At 38.3% G+C, this 21,692-nt stretch overlaps 1 protein-coding gene across 3 annotated transcripts in view; it reads right to left on the minus strand.

Moving 5' to 3' along the window:
* Positions 1-20,589, minus strand: part of LOC133992585 (inactive dipeptidyl peptidase 10-like) — an 88,725-nt gene extending 68,136 nt beyond the window's left edge. For 2 of the 3 annotated variants that reach the window (XM_062431266.1, XM_062431265.1), the window contains exons 1-2: positions 20,550-20,589; positions 17,312-17,407 (exon numbers count right to left, since the gene is read on the minus strand). In XM_062431266.1, coding sequence (XP_062287250.1) covers positions 17,312-17,407; positions 20,550-20,574 — 121 coding nt within the window. In that variant the 5' untranslated portion in view covers positions 20,575-20,589. The remainder of the gene's footprint in view (positions 1-17,311; positions 17,408-20,549) is intronic. The other variant, XM_062431267.1, reaches the window with a different exon arrangement.
* Between the last annotated feature and the right edge of the window lie 1,103 nt (positions 20,590-21,692).

A 21,692-nucleotide genomic window follows, 5' to 3' on the forward strand; every position in this document is an offset into this window, starting at 1 on the left:
TGGAATGGACCTCTGGACCTTATCGAACAAGATCCAATGACTGGCTTACATTCAAAGTGCCTAGAGATCACACTAGACTTGGCAGATCTGCCTTTGGCTTTTGTGCCCCTGATTTATGGGATACACTGAAACTAGATACTCTGGTGTCCGTGGGTCGATGTAGGACCATTTTGAGCAAACAGGCCACCATAAAATGATTTCGTTGTTTTTTAAATAACAATTTTTAATGTTTAATTGAATTGTAATTATTGCCAAACCGTGATTTTTGATTATTGTTATTACTCGACAACATGGGTTTAACTACTTTACTTTAGTAGTTTATAGAAAACTTGAATGGATGAATGAACTTGTGAAATGCCTGGAAGATATTGAGATATTGTCCGACCCACAACTTAACAAAATATTGATGTGTAAGACCACTGTCAAAATTCATGCCCACACAGACATTCATTATAACTACTAAAGGCGCTGGAAGGGGAAGTCATTGATTCACCCAGAAAACATCAGAGAAAAAAATATTCCATTATCTTAACCAAGACATACCGTATTAGTCCACATTTTCAATGATGATCTAGAAATTCTTACTTTTATTTCAGTGAAAGTAAAGTACAGGAGTTTCTTTCTTTTTATTTTTCTCAGAATACCTTGAAGGTCCAGAGGTTTTCCCGTCTACCATACAAAGACCTTTGATAAGACAAGAAAGCATTTCACACTTTGTGAGAGAGAGAGAGAGCAAGAGCAAAGAGCAAAGAGCATGCATGTCACAGTGTGAACATGGGATTTCTTATTGCTGGCATCCCTTGAGGATTACATGAGGATTAGCTTGCTGTCAATCACTTGACCCCAACAAGCCAGGAAAAATACCTAAAAAAAACATGTCCAAGACTTTCTGGGACATGAATTGAGTATATTGTGGTAAATTTCAAGCAAGGTTTGATTTGTTCAGGAAATGAATGACAAAATATTGAAAAAATTAGGAAATAAATTAAAACTGCTTCTCATACTGTACCTCAAGGAAAAAATGCCAGTGCCTTATAAAATGACCCACTGTTGACTGTTACAAAAGTAAATAATATCAATGTTTTCCAATCTGAGAATTAAAGAATCAGACATTATTTCCCATTAGTGACAACGGTGGCTGTTAACCTTTGTGTCGTCCTCTCGGGTCAAATTGACCCCGTCTGTTTTGACTGTTCTTTCTTTCCTCCCTTTTTTCCTTCCTTCCTTCGTTCCTTCATTCCTCCCTTCCTCTTTTCCTTTCTCCCTCCCTCCTACCTTCCTTCCTTCTTTCCTTTCCTCCTTCCTCCCTCACTCCTTTCCTTCCATCTTCCTACCTTCCTTCTTTCCTTTCCTCCTTCCTTCCTCCCTCCTTTCCTTCCTTCCTTCCTCCCTCCCTCCTTTCCTTCCTTCTTCCTCCCCCCCTTCCTTCCTTCCTCCCTCCTTTCCCTCCCTCCCTCCCTTCCTTCCTTCTTCCTCCCTTCCTTCCTTCCTTCCTCCCTCCTTTCCTTCCTTCTTCCTCCCTCCTTTCCTTCCTTCTTCCTCCCTCCTTTCCTTCCTTGACTCGAGGACAACAGGAGGGTTAAATAGACAGTAGTTAGCATTCTGTTGCTCACATACAGGCTATTGCAGATGGTGTCTTTTCCCTTGTTTACACTTCTCATAATTACATAAAAAAGGTCTTTAATGTTGTGTTTTGCATGTTTCAGCAGAGCATCTCTCACTCTGTCAGTCAGCTCTCCGTCACCCCCTGCTGAATGTTTGTGCCTACACTCGCTCATAAACAAACACACACACACAAGCTCCTGCTGTGCTGCGGCCGCTGCCTGGTGCTCAACTAGCAAAACATATGCATTAATCAACGGCCCTAACCTGACCTGACCCAGAAGCCAACTTTTACCAACTGGTGGTCAACACCATAAGGCTTAGTGAGCTGTAGCCAGGGAGCAACACAGTATGGTCGGGGAGCAACAGGCTGAGGTGTAATTATGAAATATTTGCTTATTACGCACAAAAACAACAAAAAGGGTAAGTTATGTCCTGCTATCGCTCTGGAGCTTGTTTTCTGATCCTTTGTTCAGAAAATAATGTTTAACTGTGTGTGCGTTTGGGAGTGTGTCATTTGTCATAGCGGGGGTGTTTTGTTATGAAATGTGTTGTGGTAGACGGAGGCAGCTAGCCGTCTCATTAGCTGGAAAGCTAATATCTGCAGGGTGTTTCTATTCAGATTCACCACTGTTTTATTTGTGTTGTGTCTTATGCCGGTTGTTTGTTGATGTTAGCATGAGAGAGGCAAGGCACTCAGGGAAAAATGTCACATCTATTGGTTTTTTGCTCAGATCCTTCACACAGAAATCAGTCCACAGGCTGTTAGAGACAATCGAGAAAGTCAAGAAAGCAAGCTCTCAGTTTTAAAGTTGCGTTACATAATTTACAATTATGGTGGAATCTTTACTGCATGGTTAAATTTACGCAACTAAAACAACCTTTCATGAGAGAAATATTATGATTAAAGGTTAGAAAACATCACCATCATACGATTAAAAGAAACCAGTGTTGACTGTCATTATGAAACTCAAGCTTTGTTGAATTAACCAACGCAGAAAACATAAAAATATCCAGACATTTCTGCCTTTGCTACGGAGAAAAGGCAGTAACTCTCACAGCTTATGAACAATCCTTACGAACACAGTTACTCATTGTCTGCCTCTGACTCCTTTCTATGAAGCCACATCTCAATGTTGCCTCACAAAAGAGAATAATCGCATATAAAAGCATATTTTTGCAGTTCAATAAGTGAAACACTTTGAATTTTTTCTGAATGTGATGTATAGTATGTGCCCTGCTTTATACGTGAGAGTGTGTGGGTAGCAGATGTGTGCATGAATGATTCCAATTGTATCTTAAAAGGAGGTAGAACTGGTGAATAATCAGCTCGGAAGATTAAAATATGTGATGAATGGTTCCCCCGGTCTTTAGAAAACTTGCAATTTTCCGTTTAACATTAGTGTTATTAGCTATTATGTTTACGACCTTGCAGGAACAAAACAATGCTACAAATGTAATATAAAAAGTTACGGAAACAGTCTCCATGGTGATGCATCCCCCAAGAGTGTGTGATAGAGCAGGAAGAAATAAACAACACATTTACAGACATCTCATCAAAACTCAAAGCCTGGTACAGGTTAAAGTGTGGCTTGTAAAGTTAAGACCTGTTGTGAATGTGTTAATGGCAATCTAATGGTCCTTCTATTACAGCCTCTGATTTCATTTTCATTTTTTTTTAATGTTGACAACACACTTGAACACCAGCGACAAAAAGTGTAGGCCTGGTGAGTCAGAACATTACCTGCTGGTGGATTCAACAGTGTCCCAATGTTTATTTTGACCCCTTTTTCAGCATTTTAAGGATATTTCTGGTTTATTTCAACTTATTTTTCCCAATGTTTCCATTACTTTTATTTATTCTGATAGCATTTTACTCAGTGAACTACAGTGAATTTCTGAGATGTGAGAACACAGAAATAAGAAAGTCAATGGGACCAATATGTTTTGATGTAAAACTGAAAGTAAGTGCACCTGTAACGTCAACAATAATTCCTTATTGCACGACTAGTGTGTCAGGTCAAAGCTCAAATGGGAAGCCATCCTGTAAAACGTAATGGATGTTTACGATGGACAGTTGCAAACCGCTTGTGTGTTTCTTGCCAAGTGAAATGTTATTTTATCCAATAAGAATGACGGCCATACCCGTGCAAATTAAATCAAAGTTGTAATACACTAAAATGATCATTAACACTGCAATATAATACAGCTAAAAGAACCAAATGTCAAATTAGTACCATGAAATACTTGATAGTTTGCTATGCTAATTTATATTAGGGCTGCAACTAATGATGAATTTTTCTTTTCATCTGTGTACTGTTTTTAATTAAATTTCTATTTAGTCTATAAAGTATTAAGAAATAGTGAAAAATGCCAATTAAATATTTCCACAGTCCAAGATGATGTTTTCAATCAGAGGAATTTAAATGTACACTCATATAAAACATGAAAGACCAATAAATTAAGTGAGTTTTGATATTTTTGCTTAGTTTTGATAAATTACATAACTATAAATAATTAAATGATCGACTAATTATTTCAGCTCTGTGTATTAATATATTATATAATGGACTGTGTGATACTATGATATATTGTACAAAGGGAAATACAATTACTGTACTGGTATTAATGTACTGGTTGCTATTCCTTCTATTAATTATTTATTTATTTTTATTAGACCTATACTATACTTAAGTACAACATACAGTATAATGCTGCACTGGTACTACAAGTATACTATTATCTGTTGTATTTTAATAAAGCCCATGTCTATTATTGTTGTACATTTCCACAAAGCTTCTGTGAAACCTGTAAAATATTATGTTCAGCTTTGGGAATTCCTCCACAAACACTGTTCACTGTCTTTTCTCTCTTTTTTTAACCCTCCTGTTGTCCTCTGGTCAAGGAAGGACAGGAGGAAGGAAGGAAGGAAGGAAGGAAGGAAGGACATAAAGGATTAAGGATGGAGGGAGGAAGGAAGGAAGGAAGGAAGGAAGGAAGGAAGGAAGGAAGGAAGGAAGGAGGAAGGAAAGGAGTAAGGAAGGAGGGAGGAAGGGAGGAAGGAAGTAAAGATGGAAGGAAGGAAGGAAGGAAGGAAGGAAGGAAGGAAGGAAGTAAGAAAGGAAGAAAAGGAGTAAGGAGGGAGAGAGGAAGGGAAGGAAAGGAGGAAGGAAGGAAGGAAATAAAGCAGTAAGAATGCAGGGAGGAAGGAAGGAAAGAAAGGAGTAAGGATGGAGGGAAGAAGGAAGGAAGGAAGAAAGGAAGAAAGGAAGGAAAGAAGGAAAGGAATAAGGAGGGAGGTAGGAAGGAAGGAAGGAAGGAAGGAAAAGAGAAAGGAGGGAGGGAGGAAGGAAAGGAAGGAGGAAGGAATGGAGGAAGGAATGAAGGAAAGGAGTAAGGAAGGAAGGAAGGAAAGAAAGGAGTAAGGAAGGAAGGAAGGAAAGGAGTAAGGGAGGAAGGAAGGAAGGAAAGAGTAAGGGAGGAAGGAAGGAAAGAAGGAACAGTCAAAAGAGATGGGGTCAATGTAACCCGGGAGGACGACAGGAGGGTTAAGCAATTGTAAGCAACAGTAAAATAAACCGTGGAGATGCCTGACTATGAAATGTACAGAAACATAAAACAGCGCAAAGATTGCCAAGCTAACGCAAACTGCCAGTAATTGTGTAAGAAAACCAATGGATCTACTGAAACACAGCAGAGACATATGCATCACATGAACAGCAAGTAACATTTCTTTCTATTCATAAAAATGCGTCTAAGGACAAGGAGCTGATGCCAAACCAATTTGTCAAAGAGTGGAATTTAAATTACTCATCACAAAGTTGTTCAATAGTTCTGCTACATACTGTACCCAAGTCTTTATCATCTATTCAGGAGACACAGTCAAATTATTTTTAAATGTGCCTCGTGACTGGGAACAGAATGGAAAAATCCATCAAGGCCACGCGGTATGTGTGTTTTTGAGACAGTTTTATTCATCCAAGTCTAATTTATTCCCCTCCAAATCATTTGGCATTTGGATGCAAACTGTGTTTTACTTTAATTTGTGATGCACCTGCAATTTTTAAGCCTCCCATCTACTTTTTGGATGGAAATCAGAATAAAAGGAACATAAACTCAGTACTTTTCTCCACCATCAGACAAAATGCTTGACACTGTACTTACCCACCACAAATAGCTTTTAACTGGCCTACACTCGACTAAGAGGTAGCAAACCTGGAGCCATGAATCCATTTCCCTGCAGTGAGCCACAAAAAACAACAACCCAAAAAGTAAGAAAACCTATATAAAGCTCCACCATTTATCTAATTTCATTGTTTTTAATATTATAAAATAACGCTTGTGTATTTTCAGTTGATAAATAGAAATATATGTAACCATGCAGTTTTACGACGTTCAGCTCTGAATTCCTCTTTGCTGCCATTAAATGAGCTGTGTACTCTCAGCGTGAATGGGCTGTGGCTGGTGGTTTTAACCCACTGCAGGCCTGCTGCTGAGATCTGTCAGCTATTCGCCTTCAACCAATACATCACTGTCTTCCCTCCACGGCCAGGTGTGAGCCAATCAATACTCTGTCTCGCTGGAATCCCACTGACTGGCTGTTAACGATTACACTGCATCGTCATTAGGCCAGACATACCCTGCCTTATTATCCATGTACAGCAGCAGTACAGAGCACGTATCAAGAGTGCAGTGATTTACAGCAGTTGAAACCATCTTCATAAAGCCTTCGTAAAAAAAAAAAAAAAAAAAAATGGCGCTGTGCTTGAGTGTGTTTCATTGGTGTATCAAATTTGGTGATTATGCTCAGAGAACAGTTGGGTCTGGATGATATCTAATAAGAGAAGCACAATTTAGTGTTTCTAGGATACAGAAGGAAATTGACTTATTTAATAGATGGTTGTAATCTTTTCTTTCCCCATTAAAAGGTTTTTCCCTTTTAATCGAGGGTCTAAAGATAGAGAGTGTTGTATGCTGAATACAGTACACTGCAAATGTGTGATTTATGATATTGGAATATATAATACAAATTCACTTGACTTTTTGTGATAATATCAAACACTGTGTACACCTGTTATACACCCACACAGGTGTTTTTTTATTATTATTATTTTGGCTCTTTAGAGTGTGGATGTACAGAGCCTTTCAAATACATAAATACATCTGATGCTCTGATCAACATTTTTTAAAAGGAAACATAAAAACAAAAACAAGACATCAACATAATTGCTAGAAATGTGATTTGGAGATAAAATAGAGAGCACTGAAATACAAGAGGGGAAAAAAGCCAAAGATTGTGTCCAGCATATGATTATGTAGGAAAATCATTGGTCAGTCTGAGCTGATCTAATTTTTCTCATCCTCCAGGTCAAAGTATCAACATTGTAATTATAATCTAGCAAACCACATTGGTCAATATTTATTGATTAATGTCAAATAGAGCATCATAGTTCGTAACAGTTATTTATGGTTAATTTTGTGAAATATACTAAATAACACTCACTATAGCAGCCAGTAGATTTAAATGGAAGCTGATTGATGATATAAGATTTGAAAGCATTTCAATTATCGGATTAGTAGGTTTTTTAGAGTTGTTTTTTTCCAGTTATATTGAAATTAATCTCGTCAATTAAGAGTTATTTTGTGTAATCTGATAAACCAGACAGACAGATTCTGCTGTTGGTCACTACTTTAGATAGATGGACACATATAGTGCACATCAGGTGTGGTGATATTTTGACCTGCTTTTATAATGTATTACTACAATATAATGATTTTTGAATGAATATTATATGGTTTAACATCTCTTTGCAAGTGAGACAAACACATGTTGTGTATTGTTTGGCTGCTGATACAGCACTGTAGAACATTTCAGTATCACCCAAATGGAGTTAGACAGATAGCACTGTGTGTTGAAAGTGGCCTGTGGTTTATCTTTATGGTTCAACAGGATAAAAAAAAAAAAAACAACACAATAAAAAAAATAATCTGGGTGAGTTTGACTTTCCTCCCAACGTTAAGATTTGATTTGTAGATTGACACTGATGGTATAATTTTCTGTTAGAGAGAAATCAATGGATGAGAACTATTTTTTCAGCTGTCATATACTCGCCCTGCCTCACTCACTGAGGACAAGAAGGGCTCTTTCCAGAGAGTATGACAGACATTTAATTTTTCCACTTTACTGACACTTTTTTTCCCCCCAGCCTTAACATCAGGTAGTGTGACATGACAGCTTCCTGATAGACCTGTTTTAATGGCAGGGCATTGCTCTATTTTGGTAGCTATTTGTAAGACTTTTTCATGGTGGGTTATTATGTAAATGCATTTGAGAATTAGTAGTTTTGATAACAGCCCCAAAGCACTAGACTTCTGGTGCACTAATGGCTTAGCTCATGTCTTACTGTCTCTCTTGAAAATCACACATTGAGCTGGGCCACGGGGAGATCAATGGAGAATTCAATCTCTTCCTTTTAATCAGTGACCCTCACAGCTCAGAACAGTGATAATGGGCATGTCAGAAGCTGCAAAAAATAAGATGGCCTAACAGGAGCTTAATGGAAGATGGAGAAGAGTGTGAGATATGGAAGGCTTAGCTGAGGGCTCAACTTAGTGCTGGGTGGCACTAGAAATCACATAAATGAGCCAACCAGAATAGTTTGTCTTTAAGAGGAGGACTAGACAGTATTTACAAGTGTGTGTCCATCTGTCTGTGTATCCAGAGCTGTCCAGCTGCTTTCAAGCATCAGCATGCAGCCATTAACAACCTTCATGCTCTAAGAGACATGTGTATGCGCTGCATGCACATACATTTACATGTCTGCAGAAACAAACAGGCAGAGACAAACACACACGTGCATGTGTATACACACCGTTTTCACTGCACTGATGCTTCAGCAGCAGTTCCCAGCACAGCTTGGGGAGTCTCTAATGTTAATTAATGGGAGGCACCAGAGCCTGCAATTCCTAATTAACCTCTGAGAATGATGCTGAAAAGGCATGCAAGTGGAAAAACAGTCTAAAAAGAATGTAATTTAGTTTTTCAAGACCCTGTTTTCCTGCTTCCGATCCATATGTGAAAAAGCCCTTTGCAGATCATTGTCACCTGACTGCAGCATGGCTGATCTTTTATTCCTATTGCCACCATGCTGAGTGGCAGGGGAATAGGGACTAATTGGCTTGATCGTGTAACTAATTAGGAAAATGAAAGAAAATCAAGGTGGGTTGATGGCACAACGCACAAAGACCTACTGAACTGAGTAGCATAGTGATTAGTCATCTGGTGAAGAAAACAAGTCTGCTGGCACACAAACATCTATTTGAAATCAGAGCATGTTCATTGGCATTGGCACGCAATTACACTTATTAAGAAAATATGCATGCTATCTTTAGTCCATACATCCGTGAAATATACCCTCAAGCATGCAACTTCTCTTCAAGTGTGACAGTGTATCCACACCCCGCCCTACTGCAGCTTAGCAGCCTAGCAAGAACCTCATATTGCATGCCAAATTCTTAATTTAGAATAAAAGACGTTGGAGAAAAAAAAAAGAGTGATTCACCAAATATTGCCCCACAGAGTAATGGGATGTGTCAGTGCACTCATGTGAGCCAAGGTAAGTGGCTCACCCGAGGGGAACATTGGTGGCAAAGTTCATCTTGACGTTACATGCCGTGTCTCTAGTTCAGATACAAATGAGCATCAGAGAGAATGGTTCTCATTTCCTGTGCCCCGGCAGACCTGCACGGTTCATTTCAAGGGCATCATTTTCTACTATTCATGCGGGAGATATGTCACCCTCACTTCTCCCATAATGATATAGAGTTTCAGCTGGATTTCAACTCCAAAATCCAAATGAGAGAAGTTCTGAGCTGATAAAAATGTTGATATATTCATCTAAATCGACTTCAACTATTTCCGTGCGCTACAATGAAAGCTTTTATGAACAGTATCCAGCACTTGTTGGGGTTTTTTTTTGCCCTGGGTTTCACCTGTCAGGCCATATAGAGGCTATCCTAACCCTGTGATTGGTGGAAGTTCTTTGGGGCCATATACAGCGAGACATGAAGCTCTGCAGACTCTATTCAGAACTACATTTTGATAAATAGTTGGTAATGTGTTATTTCATTCTAAAAGATGCGGCAGTGAAAGGTAATGCAGCAAAAGACAATGATTCTGAGACAATGATTGATATATTTCAGTCTGCATGCTTTATTTATTTATATCATTTTATAGCATTATCTCAGTCTAATGGAACAAGTTATATTTATTACAGAATAAGTATATTAATAATACAGCGACATTTACAGATAAAATATTTTATTAGACTTGTTAGGCCCCAAACATATGCTCTTGGTTGATATCCTCAAAGTCCCAAACTCCCAAAAAGTAAAGAAAATCGAAAGTTATATTTGAGACAGTTAACCCTTACATACTGTTCCCATTTTCACATTAGCCAGGTGTGTCCCAATTTGAGCCACAGTATTCAAAAATAAAATGCATTATTTTTTGTACAGCTGATGCACATTTTTTATATATTCAAATGTGCAAATTCAACCTGTGTTTATTAAACAAATTCAAATATCAGCCTTCAAACATGTATTTATCATAGTCTATAAAATGCTCTCCTGGACCATAAAATAGTGATTCTGAATGTATTTTAATCAAACCAAAGGATTAATCAAACATTTATTAATGACTGATGGTTAATTTATGAATATTAATTGGTGTAGAGACTAATTATGAGTCAGTATGTGAGGGTTAAGTCATTTTAGATATTAAAGCAGTTTCCATGGCACATGATTTATTAAAGGCATTTACTCTCACGTGGATTAACAGTATTTGTAGAAGAGTTGCACATTAGTAAAATAATCAAATACTAAACATGTACATGTATATACTGTAGAGTATTAGCGGGTATGTTGCAGGTCATGCATGTGGGAGTGAAGTAGATAATGTGTTACATGAAAATTGTGATTTTTCCATTAGTTGAACCAGCATTAGTTGGTTTTAATGTTGGTAATTAGGCCACATAAGGAATGCATTGATCATCGTCATGAACGAACACTTCACTAAAGACATGATTGTCCTTCAAGCAGATGTTGCCTCCCATTACTGCATTTACACCTTTAAGCATCATCAACAACTTAATTTTGCAACAGGAGTTTCACCTGTATCTATTTCACCTGAATGTATGTTGAATTATTCTGTGGTACTGTGAGATAAATTCCTATATTTACACATGCATTAACAGATACTATCTTGCTTCAATAGATGAGTCCCAATGGGAAGCGAGCAACTTTACTATTTAACAGCAGGTACAAAACAAATATACATAATTTCAGAATTATTAGCAAAATAGTGCACATTTCATCAAGAGAGTCATTAACTGTGAAATGGATAGTGTTAGGGAGATATTATGGTAGTCTTTTATCTATTATGAAAATCCTCATGTCTCACGTTGATGCACAGCATTTTTTCCCCAACACTTAATTTACATGATGCAGCTTCACGGCAGCAGTTTCATTTTCGCATAATTGCATACAGTGTCCGGCAGGGATTCATTAATCTGTCAGACACAAGCCTGTTTTTCCAGGTAATAATAAAAAATAAAAAGATAAATTTGATTGCAGTGAATGAAGAGGATTGACAGGCCATGCTGCTGACTGGCAATTTGATGAAGCTGAGTGTTCATTTGTGTGGGGTAAACATTATTTACAAGTAAAGGCTCAATAATGGATTTACAGAGAGTGCCTATTTATTGAGGTGATGCACTGATTTGTATAGTCTGGTCTCACATGTCAAGATATATTTTACTTAAAGAATAGGTTCACAAATGAAATAGACGGTGAAATATATTTAGCTTAAAAAACAAATCATCCAATCACCATCATTTCAGGTGGCTCTTGTTCTGGTGATGCACAGATGATGCTACAGTGCAAAAGCCTCCTGTTGAATAATCGTTATGGTTTTTAAATAATAATAACACAAATGTCCACCACCAAGATCTTTACAAGGCTGAATTTGTGTTCAGACCAGACGGGGAGTTCCGGTCCTCTGAAATGATGCCAACGCGGAAGTAATTTAAAACTGCATTCTATCAAAAGGCCACCAGGGGGCGACTGTTTTGGTGTCAAAAGGACTTCCGTCTCTATACAAGTCAATGGAGAATTCACCAACTTCTCACTTGATTTCTAACCTCAGTAAACGTTTTCAAAATGTGTTTATGGTCTCAATCGCTAGTAAATGGTAAATGGTAAATGGCCTGTACTTATATAGCGCCTTTCTAGTCTTTTCGACCACTCAAAGCGCTTTACAATACATTTCATTCACCCCATTCACACACATTCATACACATTCATACACTGATGGCAGGAGCTACCACGCAGGGTGCCAACCTGCACATCAGGGGAAGCTAATCATTCATACACATTCATACACCGTTGGCACAGCAACGGGAGCAATTTGGGGTTAAGTGTCTTGCCCAAGGACACATCGACATGTGGACTGGAGGAGCCGGGAATCGAACCGCCAATCTTCCAATTGGTGGACGACCGCTCTACCTCCTGAGCCACAGCCGCCCCACACTAGTTTAAAGCCTTCTTCAATGCAGTATGATGTTCATTTGGGACATTTTGGCCTCCTTGATTTTATATTTGACGATAAAGCAGGGTATGCATTAGGGCGTGGCTACGTCGTGATTGACAGGTTGATTGATTCACAGGTTCAGGAGGGCGCCTCTTGCTCCTCCTGATGCCCATATAAGTAGAATCCGTGTTTTGTTTTTTTACCCGGCATGCACTGGAAATTTTCAAGATGGCCCTGCCCAGATCCGAAACTATTTGCTTCCAAGCAGCAGTACACAAACCAATGGGTGACGTCACGGATGTTACGTCCATTTTATATATACAGTCTATGGTTCAGACAGAACATGAAGCAAATTTTCGCCTTGCCTTATTCACTGATATATTTGTGTTTTTTCCCTCAAACATCTACTGCACCCACTGTGAAGAATGTACCAAGCAATGTACACACCAGCCGTGTTTGTCTGGCTGTGTGTTTGTGTGACAGCTTGACCTCGCATTGATCTCAGTATTTACCAATAACCCTTTTTCTTTCTCCTATTGTCTCCATACATTTATAAAGAATCCTGCAAACTTTGGGTTAAGCTCTTTTTTTTATTGAAGTTAGCATCCACCTGTATATTTGTATTGACCTTATACACCATCACCTTTTCTTTAAAGTTCACTTCCTGCTTTTTAAACACATTTTAAGGCTTCAGCTTCAGAAATGCGAGAGGAAAAGTGATGTATGTATCTACAGTGTGATATGTTAGACATTCATTTATGTTAAAACAGGTTATGAAAGGTACAGGTGTGAGTGGGAGGTGGAAAATAAGATTATGTTTCACTGGATATGTTGCATTTTAATTATACTCACTAGCGCTGGAATAGAGAGGGAACAAAGAGAGATGTTGTCCCTCCATTTTCAGGTGTTATGGTAATAAGTGGTAACGTCTAAGCCAGGTATTACAGTCACAGCGATAATATCTAAGCCTACTCTGACATGTTGGACCTTTAAATTCAATCTTAATCAGAACACAGAGGGCAATTCTGGCTGCCAGTTCAGACTAGTTTAAATACTTTGACCTCCAAATACAACATTAGGGCCTATTTTTCATGATTGTGTAACGACCAGAGCAGACAGCACATGGACAGTTTGGTATTTTCCTGACCTTGAAATTCATTTTGCCCGTCTGTGTGGTATTGTGATGCCCAGCTCTGCATACATAGTCAACTGCTAGAAGGAAAGGCACAAATAGATGGTTGTTGGATGTTGGTGTTTTTGTATAAAATCTCAGAACTATGTCTGTTTCTGGAGCAAAGTCACTCCACTGTCACTTAGTGATTTTATTAACAAGAGCAAACTAAATACTATCTGTAAACACTCTCCAACCAAGATTGGCACAGAAAAATACTGTTTAATGTGTTTAAATCATCTATACATGTATGTGGATGATTCTTACAGTATCTGCTGTCCACAGCTGCTTTATACTGCAGCGGGACTGATATGTTGATAAATCTGCAGCCTCTGAGAAGTGCCATTATACACAGCTGTTCACTATGTCTACCTTCATTAAATTAGCTGAAAATGACACCAGGCCTCTGCAGAATCACAACACACACACACACACACATACACATCTCTACACGCATCAAGCTGGTCGGGTCTAACTTGATAGTCTACCTATTTATGAATGACACATCAAGTTACCAGGACTCATCTTAGCTTCTTTTCCAACTTTATTTTCAGCAAAAGTAGCATCTAATGTTTAATGCTTGGAACACATTGCAGTGCAAATTCAGTTGTGTAACATTAATCACTAAGCGATGCGACTACTTACGAGGTGAGATAAGCTGCATTAAAGTTATGACTATTACATCATCTGAAGCTGGACATCCCCTTACTTCAAAATTCAGTCCGTCACAGCTGATTATACTTTATGTTGTCTTTGACTACAAAGTAAAAACAGTGTGCTGTTTTGTCCAAAATGGGCAGTGTGAACACAATATGATGCCTGCCTCTCACCAGATTGTCAATGACAAAGTGAGGGTGCTCAGCCTGCGAGGGGAGCCTGCAACCATACTGATGAAGAGTGACTCTCTCTGAATCACATGCGGCAGCAGCTGAATGTGACTTTCTCTATCACACGCACCCGTGTGAAAAAGACACAAATCCAGCTTGCACACACACACACACACAAACACACTTGCACTCACACACAACAGCTGGAGAGACTATATATGTCATTTTTTTCACACGTACCCGACATTAAACAGATGTCTCCCTATAATGTCTATACACATCCTCATCAATAACAACTATATCCACATCAGAATAACAATGAATTTCAATGCAACACTGCAGAAATGTCAGACAGCACCTACAGGCGAGTGACATTCAGTAAATTGATGCAGTTAATGTACATTAGAATGATAATAATTATGCAGATTTATGTATGTGAGAAATGATATCACAAATCCAAAAAGGCAGAGCAGATGCACAAATCGAATTTCATTCATAGTGTAATAGCAAAGCTGACTGATATAACTGATATAATGATGCATGTGCCAAATCAACAGATGCATATTCATACAGTACCCCCAAACTACAGATAATTGGAGGTTATACTCATACTCATCATCATCATCTTCATCATCATCTTCATCATCATCATCATCATCATCATCATCATCATCATCATCATCACTGTGTTCAAGATGAGGTGGTGCAAAGACACAATGTCTTGTTAAAAAACTGGATCCATTACCAGAGAAATTGAGGTGTTTACCTGATGAATCACGGTGCTCTTTAGCAGCAAATTTAATCTGTAATGATGCACTCAATTTGACTAAGTGTCTAGTTGTAATGTCAGATTGTAGCAACCCGTCCATGTGGAACTTTAAATTGGCGCTCGTTTAACCGAGGCGTGAATTGAAGTCACCAATTTGCTATTTTATTGTTATGTGGCAGTGTTCATTTTGGCACCTAATTTTGATCTAGCTTTAGTCTCAGTCTTTTTAACAAAAATGTATATTAGTCAAATTTTAGCTATTTGATTTTTCAGAATTTCAGGCGTGCTGATATTACAATTAACATGGTTACCAATTGACCTTAAATATGAATCATGAGCCACTTAATGAACAAAAGGACAGAGTAAAATTAATAGTTTTGCTTTTGAATTCTTGCTAAAATCGCCCATCTACCATCATACATTTCTGTGGTTGGTCCGCCTTGCTTTCATAACACGAACAAACTGCTCCAAAGTTCAGTTGGAAGGTTATTTGATTGATACCACAGTACAAAAGTTAGCCTACTCAAACCAATTAGTTTTTTACCAAGTACTTTTTTTTAAATTAAGGCTGAATATAGAAACGCTTTCCTAGCAGATTTTTTTTTTTATATTTAATCAGACCTTAGGCCAACTGAGAATAACATTCAACAGTTTTCATTTTCACTGTTTTTCATTATCATTTTATTATTTTTTGTTTCCCTTTTATTGTTTTGTTTTCCCTCATTCATGAAATGAGTAGATAATTCAATAAAAATCAATTATTTTTTATTTTTTATCATATTTTTTTATATCCAGGTATATATGATTGGATTCTAACTGGTTATTATTTGAATGATAAACACATATTTTTTAAGAAAAACCAAGCAAAAATACACAAATTAAACATTATATATACAACCACAACCTGCAATATACAGTAATTATAAAAGATCATTGTGACATCTGGGATTGTATTTATTTGCTTTATTTTATTTTGCAGTCACAAAACTAATGTAATCTCAAGAATGATTTGTTAAAATGTCTCCGTGTGAGATAAATTACATCCTCCTGCATCCCATTTGCACTTATTTATTCATTAGAATACATGATATACCCGTTCAGATTATCTCTGTGTAGACAGAGACTGAACACTTTCCAGCCAAATCCTCCAAAGCCTCAAACTTAGGAAAAAAAAATCTAATTTTTGCTCTAAATCCACCAGATCAATCTTTCCTCTCGCCTGTCTGTCTGTTATCTTCTCCCATTTGTCTGGGGTCTATTTTGCCCCATCCATCCCCAAACCACCCCATAAAGCTGACTTTTCTGACTGCCTCATCGCACAACATTGGTGCTCTCACTGTCTAGCCTGAGGTCAACTCAGGGAATGAGATGGTGTTTTGCAGATAGTGGAAAAATGTCACCCGGGAATGAAATATTGATGGGCAGAAAGGCCTTGCCTCTCTCCCTTGCCCTCGGGCATGGAGTGAGAGTCACGCAGTCGATGGGCAACGAAGAGGAAAGCCAAAACAAATACACTAATCCGCAGGAAAGGAAACCAACAGAGAGGAACACGGGAATACCACAATACTTTCCATCCTTCCCCTCTGAGGTAAAGCTATCTTCTTCCTCCCTCTATAAGCAAACCATAATCAGATTCACTAGCACTTCACTTGATGTGGCTTATTTCAAACCAAGGCCTCCCAGGCTTAACATATGATCCCCCTCTGGCAAATAAGGAATCAATACAATGTAAATAAGGAGAGAGGAAATGAATCCCACCATCTGAATTTGCATAACTAGATGCAAGGTAAGGCTAGGGTGAAACATCAGCCAGCCTAGTTTAAAACGGCACTGTCTGCTGGCTGTTAAAGTCAGCCTCAATTATACAACGCAGGAGAGATAGCAGAGAGAGATGCCATCCCTGCTTTTACCGAACAAAAAGACGTGCTGTTGTTTGTGTCCGAACTCATAGAGATGTCATTAATGTCAAGTAAGAGAATAGGGTGCATTCTGTATAGATATATGTGCAGCATCAAGAAGTAGGGATCGGGTAATGTAGGCAGTTTGCCATACTGTCACTTGAATTAGTGTTTAATTCAAAAGTAATGAAGACTATGCCTTATTTATGCTATTTATGTCATTCCATGAAACATTCAAAATAATGAGGAGACAATACAGCCTTGTAAAAGCTATGTGATTAACAAAAGGAAATTAAGCTTTATAATAACAATTTACTTGTAATACCTTCTTTAGCAAATATAATCATTTCTTAAGTATATATAAACTATTTCAGTACCACACACAGTTTCATTTATTTATACAGGAATTAACAGAAACCCAACCAGCAGGAACAGTAGATGTTGTGAATAACTCACCATTGATCCAATTAGCCTCCGGGTCATGGACCTTGAAGTCAGGTTTAAAGAGGTCCTCAACAGCTAGTTTGGTGTCACTTCCAGCTTGGTTGTCAGCTGTAAACACAAACCATGAATTATTAAGCTGTGCAATATATATATATTTTAGTGAAACAGTAAAATTGAATCTAGAAAACCAATTTGCCTCTAGCCTGCACAACATTTAAACATAAAAAACCATAAAGTCAGTGCTTAAGAGTTTGATCCCTGTCACAGAAAGTATCCCAGTGATATGTGACCATGAATAAAACACAGATTGGTAAGTGCAGGTGCAGATCTCAGGACAAGTGGTGCAGAAAAATGAAAAACACAGCTTTAGCTATGTCTAACCCTAACCCTGTGGTGTGGCTCTGTCCACCCGTCTGTTGGATCACAGCTTTGGCCCAGACTGTTATTATATCTCTATTGGATGGACTGCCATGAAATGTTGTACAGACACTCGTGTTTCCCAGAGAGCGACTCCCAATTAACTTTGGCGATTCCCCAACATTCAGCTCCACCATGAGGTCGACATGTGTGGTGTTGAATGAAATGTCTCGGTTTTGTCTTGGTTGGATGGTCATGACATTTGGTACAAATATATATGCCCCCCTTAGAGTGACTTATAGTAAACTAACTATACTTTCTCTGTGGTTGGTGGAACCCAAGCTGAATGAAGGCTCAAAGCAGATGATAATGTAAATAAGCAATTGTTGCCAAATATTAGCCATTTTTTAGGAAAATAGCAGCCAAAACATATCAATACAGCTTTATTGTTTATCTCATTATTTACTAAAGCCTGTGCATAACTAAAATTAACACCAACTATTGGGACAGACCACGATACAGACACTTGCACTGACACATGAAGAATGCATTTTTTCCACAATGGCATTTCATATATTCATTAAGATGATCATTACTGGACAAGAAAATCCTTAAGCTATCCCAATGTTGCCCTTAGAAATGTTTCTTTTTTTAATTATGAAATGTTATGCCTTTAGCAGACAGAGAACGAGCCAATTGTAAGCTGCTTCTAAATAGGACAGCTGCTGATCGTGAGCAGAATATGAGGGCCAAGTCATTTTGAATGTCAGCCATATTGGCTTTCCTTGATAACTCCACACAGCATGTTTGTTTATAGAGGCAATGAAAGTCTAACCAACCGTGGAATACACCAGGGGAGAGTGTGGCTGCATGGGCAGTGGATTGTGATGATCCTACAACTGAGTAACACTGGGTGTTTTATCATAATTTTGTAAGCAAGTCCAGAGGATATCATAGTATTAAAAGAGCCAACGAATACTGATCGATTAACTGGATTGAACAATATTGTAAGATATAGGGACACCAAGTGAAAGGTCAGCAGGATCTAACAGGTCCCAGACATTGTTTTGAGTGGTGTATCTCTGGTAAAACAGTGGGTCTAGGTGTTATACTGCAGCTATGATTACTGACTGCTATTGTGTATCAAAGTGAATAATCTGCATTGCATCTGGTGATCAGCTTCTACTGCTGTTGTACGGTCATGATTGATGCGACACGGCCCACAAGTGTGACCTGTATTTCCTCTGGTACACATCTGTGTCTTTGCACTCTTCTGCACCTTCCTCTATTCTGCTGTCTTCACTTTGCTACTCCACCACACATCCTTACTCCTCTTCTTCTTTATTTTCCCCTTCCATGGGCAAGCTGTTGCCCCCAAGCCAATCCTCCATGATCACAAATTATAGTAGCTGTTGTGCTCAAGCTCTATAAATGTGTTTTACAATTCCTACGCTCATGATTTACACCTGTAAGCTAACTGGACAGCACGTGTCATTGGTTGATCTATGATGTGAGAAACACCCCATTCATAAGTGAAATTAGACTTTCACCCAACAACAAATTTATTAGTTTAACAGACTTTACGACCACTCCATATCAAAGTAATTTACGACACTTGGGCTCCACAGATTTTTACAATTAGATGATGGACTATTCTGCATGCCATTACTTACACAAAGAAACATTTTGACATATTTTGGAGAGTAAAACTATTGAACGGAGAGAAACAAAATCTATTTTGATCACAAGGACATATACCAGTAAATAAACATTGATAAATGTTAACAAAGAATGAGGAATGCTTTCTCTAATAAAAACTCAACATAATATGAAGAATCTTCCACTCGAGGATTGAGCCAAAGCAACTGAGAAAAACTGGAAAGATGATTTAACTAACATGCTTGCGAATGATCATTTATTCACACATCCAGTAGGAACGGACATCTGGAGTTTCTGCCAACCTAACAATGTACATATCCAATATTCACTTTACTTTTTGCTCTGTTTTGGTCTCCCGAGGGAAATTTACTGAGTCTTTAGTGCTTTCTAACTGTCTACTATTTTGTGCTAGGCAGGTAATGAGAATTCACCAGCTAGAAACAGGGTTGATGAGAGCGATCAACCCTCAACAATAAAAACAAAACACCAGACTCAAAGACGCTTACATGCAGAGCTGAGGCAAACTGCAGATTCTGTGATAATTCTTGGTGGGTTCATCACTATGAATGGCCCCTTTCACATTACACAGTCACTTGATCCATTGCACATTTAACAATATTGATTAGAGCAGCTTTAAGTTGGACACCAGCCAGACATCAGCAGTGGAGAGAGGTGGTGGAGAAAAGCCTCCGCTCTTTGTTTAGTGAGTTGAAAACTCAATTTGGCATATTCCTCTGCTGTAGAGAGGTAGTAGAGGAAAGCCACATCTCTTTGTTTACAGATTTGAAAACTCAAATTGGCATATTACTCATCCTCAGCTTTCAATATTTTTCAAATATTTTGGAGGAAGGCTCCAATATACCCAGTTCAGGTGAAGGATAATCTTTTCATCCCTAGGAAATTAAGAATTGCAACATGACTGTCAGTGTTATTCTTGTTGAGGTGAACTGCTAAATCCTTACAACTTCATTCATTTATTTATTGGTTACCTCGGAGCAGCGAACTGGCAGAGGAAGTTAGAAAATCCTCTCTAGGTTTACAAGAGCTTCCTCTTTTACTTCACACATAGTTATTTTATCCATTGAATAATATAAAAATGTTGATAGAGGTTATTTATCAACCACATTGTACATTTAGTAGTTTTTGTTGAAGGGTTGGAGACAGTTTTACAGTTTTAGATGTAAAAACTGTGACTCCTAAACTAAAGCAAAGCACAATCACGGCTGAGTGTTACCTGGTGTGAGGAGGATGACTGACATGGTGATGAGGGAGCAGACCACCAGGATGACCAGCAGAGCGATGGCAATGCCCTTCCAGTTCCTCTGAGGAGGACTGCCCCCACTGAGGTCCTGTAGAGAAAGAGAAACATGGACATCAGAGAGGGGAACAGGGGGGCAGAAAAATATTCAAATAAAAACACACAAAGGGCCAGTCTGGGCTAGATGTACATGATACTGGCGGTAGTCATTTCACACATTTTGACAACCGAACGCGGTAAAAATAAATTAAATTATTTCCTCCATTTTTTATACATAGAGAGTGCGGATAGAGTGGATGAAGGAGACGGCGAGTTAGGATGCCAACACAATCTGTTGATCTCCAGAAGCAAGTCTGCAGGCACGATGGCAGCAGAAAATGTTATGGAGATGACGCCAGGACCTACAAGACTGTAATGACTGTGCAGTTTGATGGATAAAGAAAAAGAGTGCTTATGTTTTTACCGACACATTCAAAAATGTGGTTGCATACTTCACATTCAGTGAAATTCATTAGGTAATATGAGACCACAATAGAGCGTGATTGTGATTGTGACTGTTTCTTCTCAGTAAACAAACCTAAAAAAATACACTCTCCCTGCTCTCTGAAACATTAATGAAGGATTAATCACCCGTTTAAGAATCACTGATATTGTGTTCATGATTGCCAAATACATTTTTAGTTCTAAATTTGGGAATAGAGACTAATTATGAGAGGATATGCAAGATGGAAAAAAATGATCCATTTCACACTGAATAAGAAAAGTATATAAGGGCCAAGTTTGACAGACACAATGCTGTCAAACTATTAGTTATAGTACTGCAACCCGGTCATGTGTACAATAACCTCTTGTTTATTTAATGACACAAAATTAGATCAGATTTTAGTTAATATCATACTAGCAAGGCCTCCAAGGGAGAATGTCCCCTTTTGTACAATTCAATTTTGAGTTGGGTCTCTTTTTTTTGCCCATTCTACCATTATCATAATTCATCCTATTACTTCCCATAATTTTTTTGTTAATATTTGTGTTCCCAACTAGGTATGGGCCGGTGTGAGATTCTGGCGGTATGATAACCATAATAAAAAATATCACGGTTTCACGGTATTGCGGTAGTGC

This window comes from Scomber scombrus, chromosome 13 (genome assembly GCF_963691925.1).
Source record: "Scomber scombrus chromosome 13, fScoSco1.1, whole genome shotgun sequence".
Lineage (NCBI taxonomy): Eukaryota > Metazoa > Chordata > Actinopteri > Scombriformes > Scombridae > Scomber > Scomber scombrus.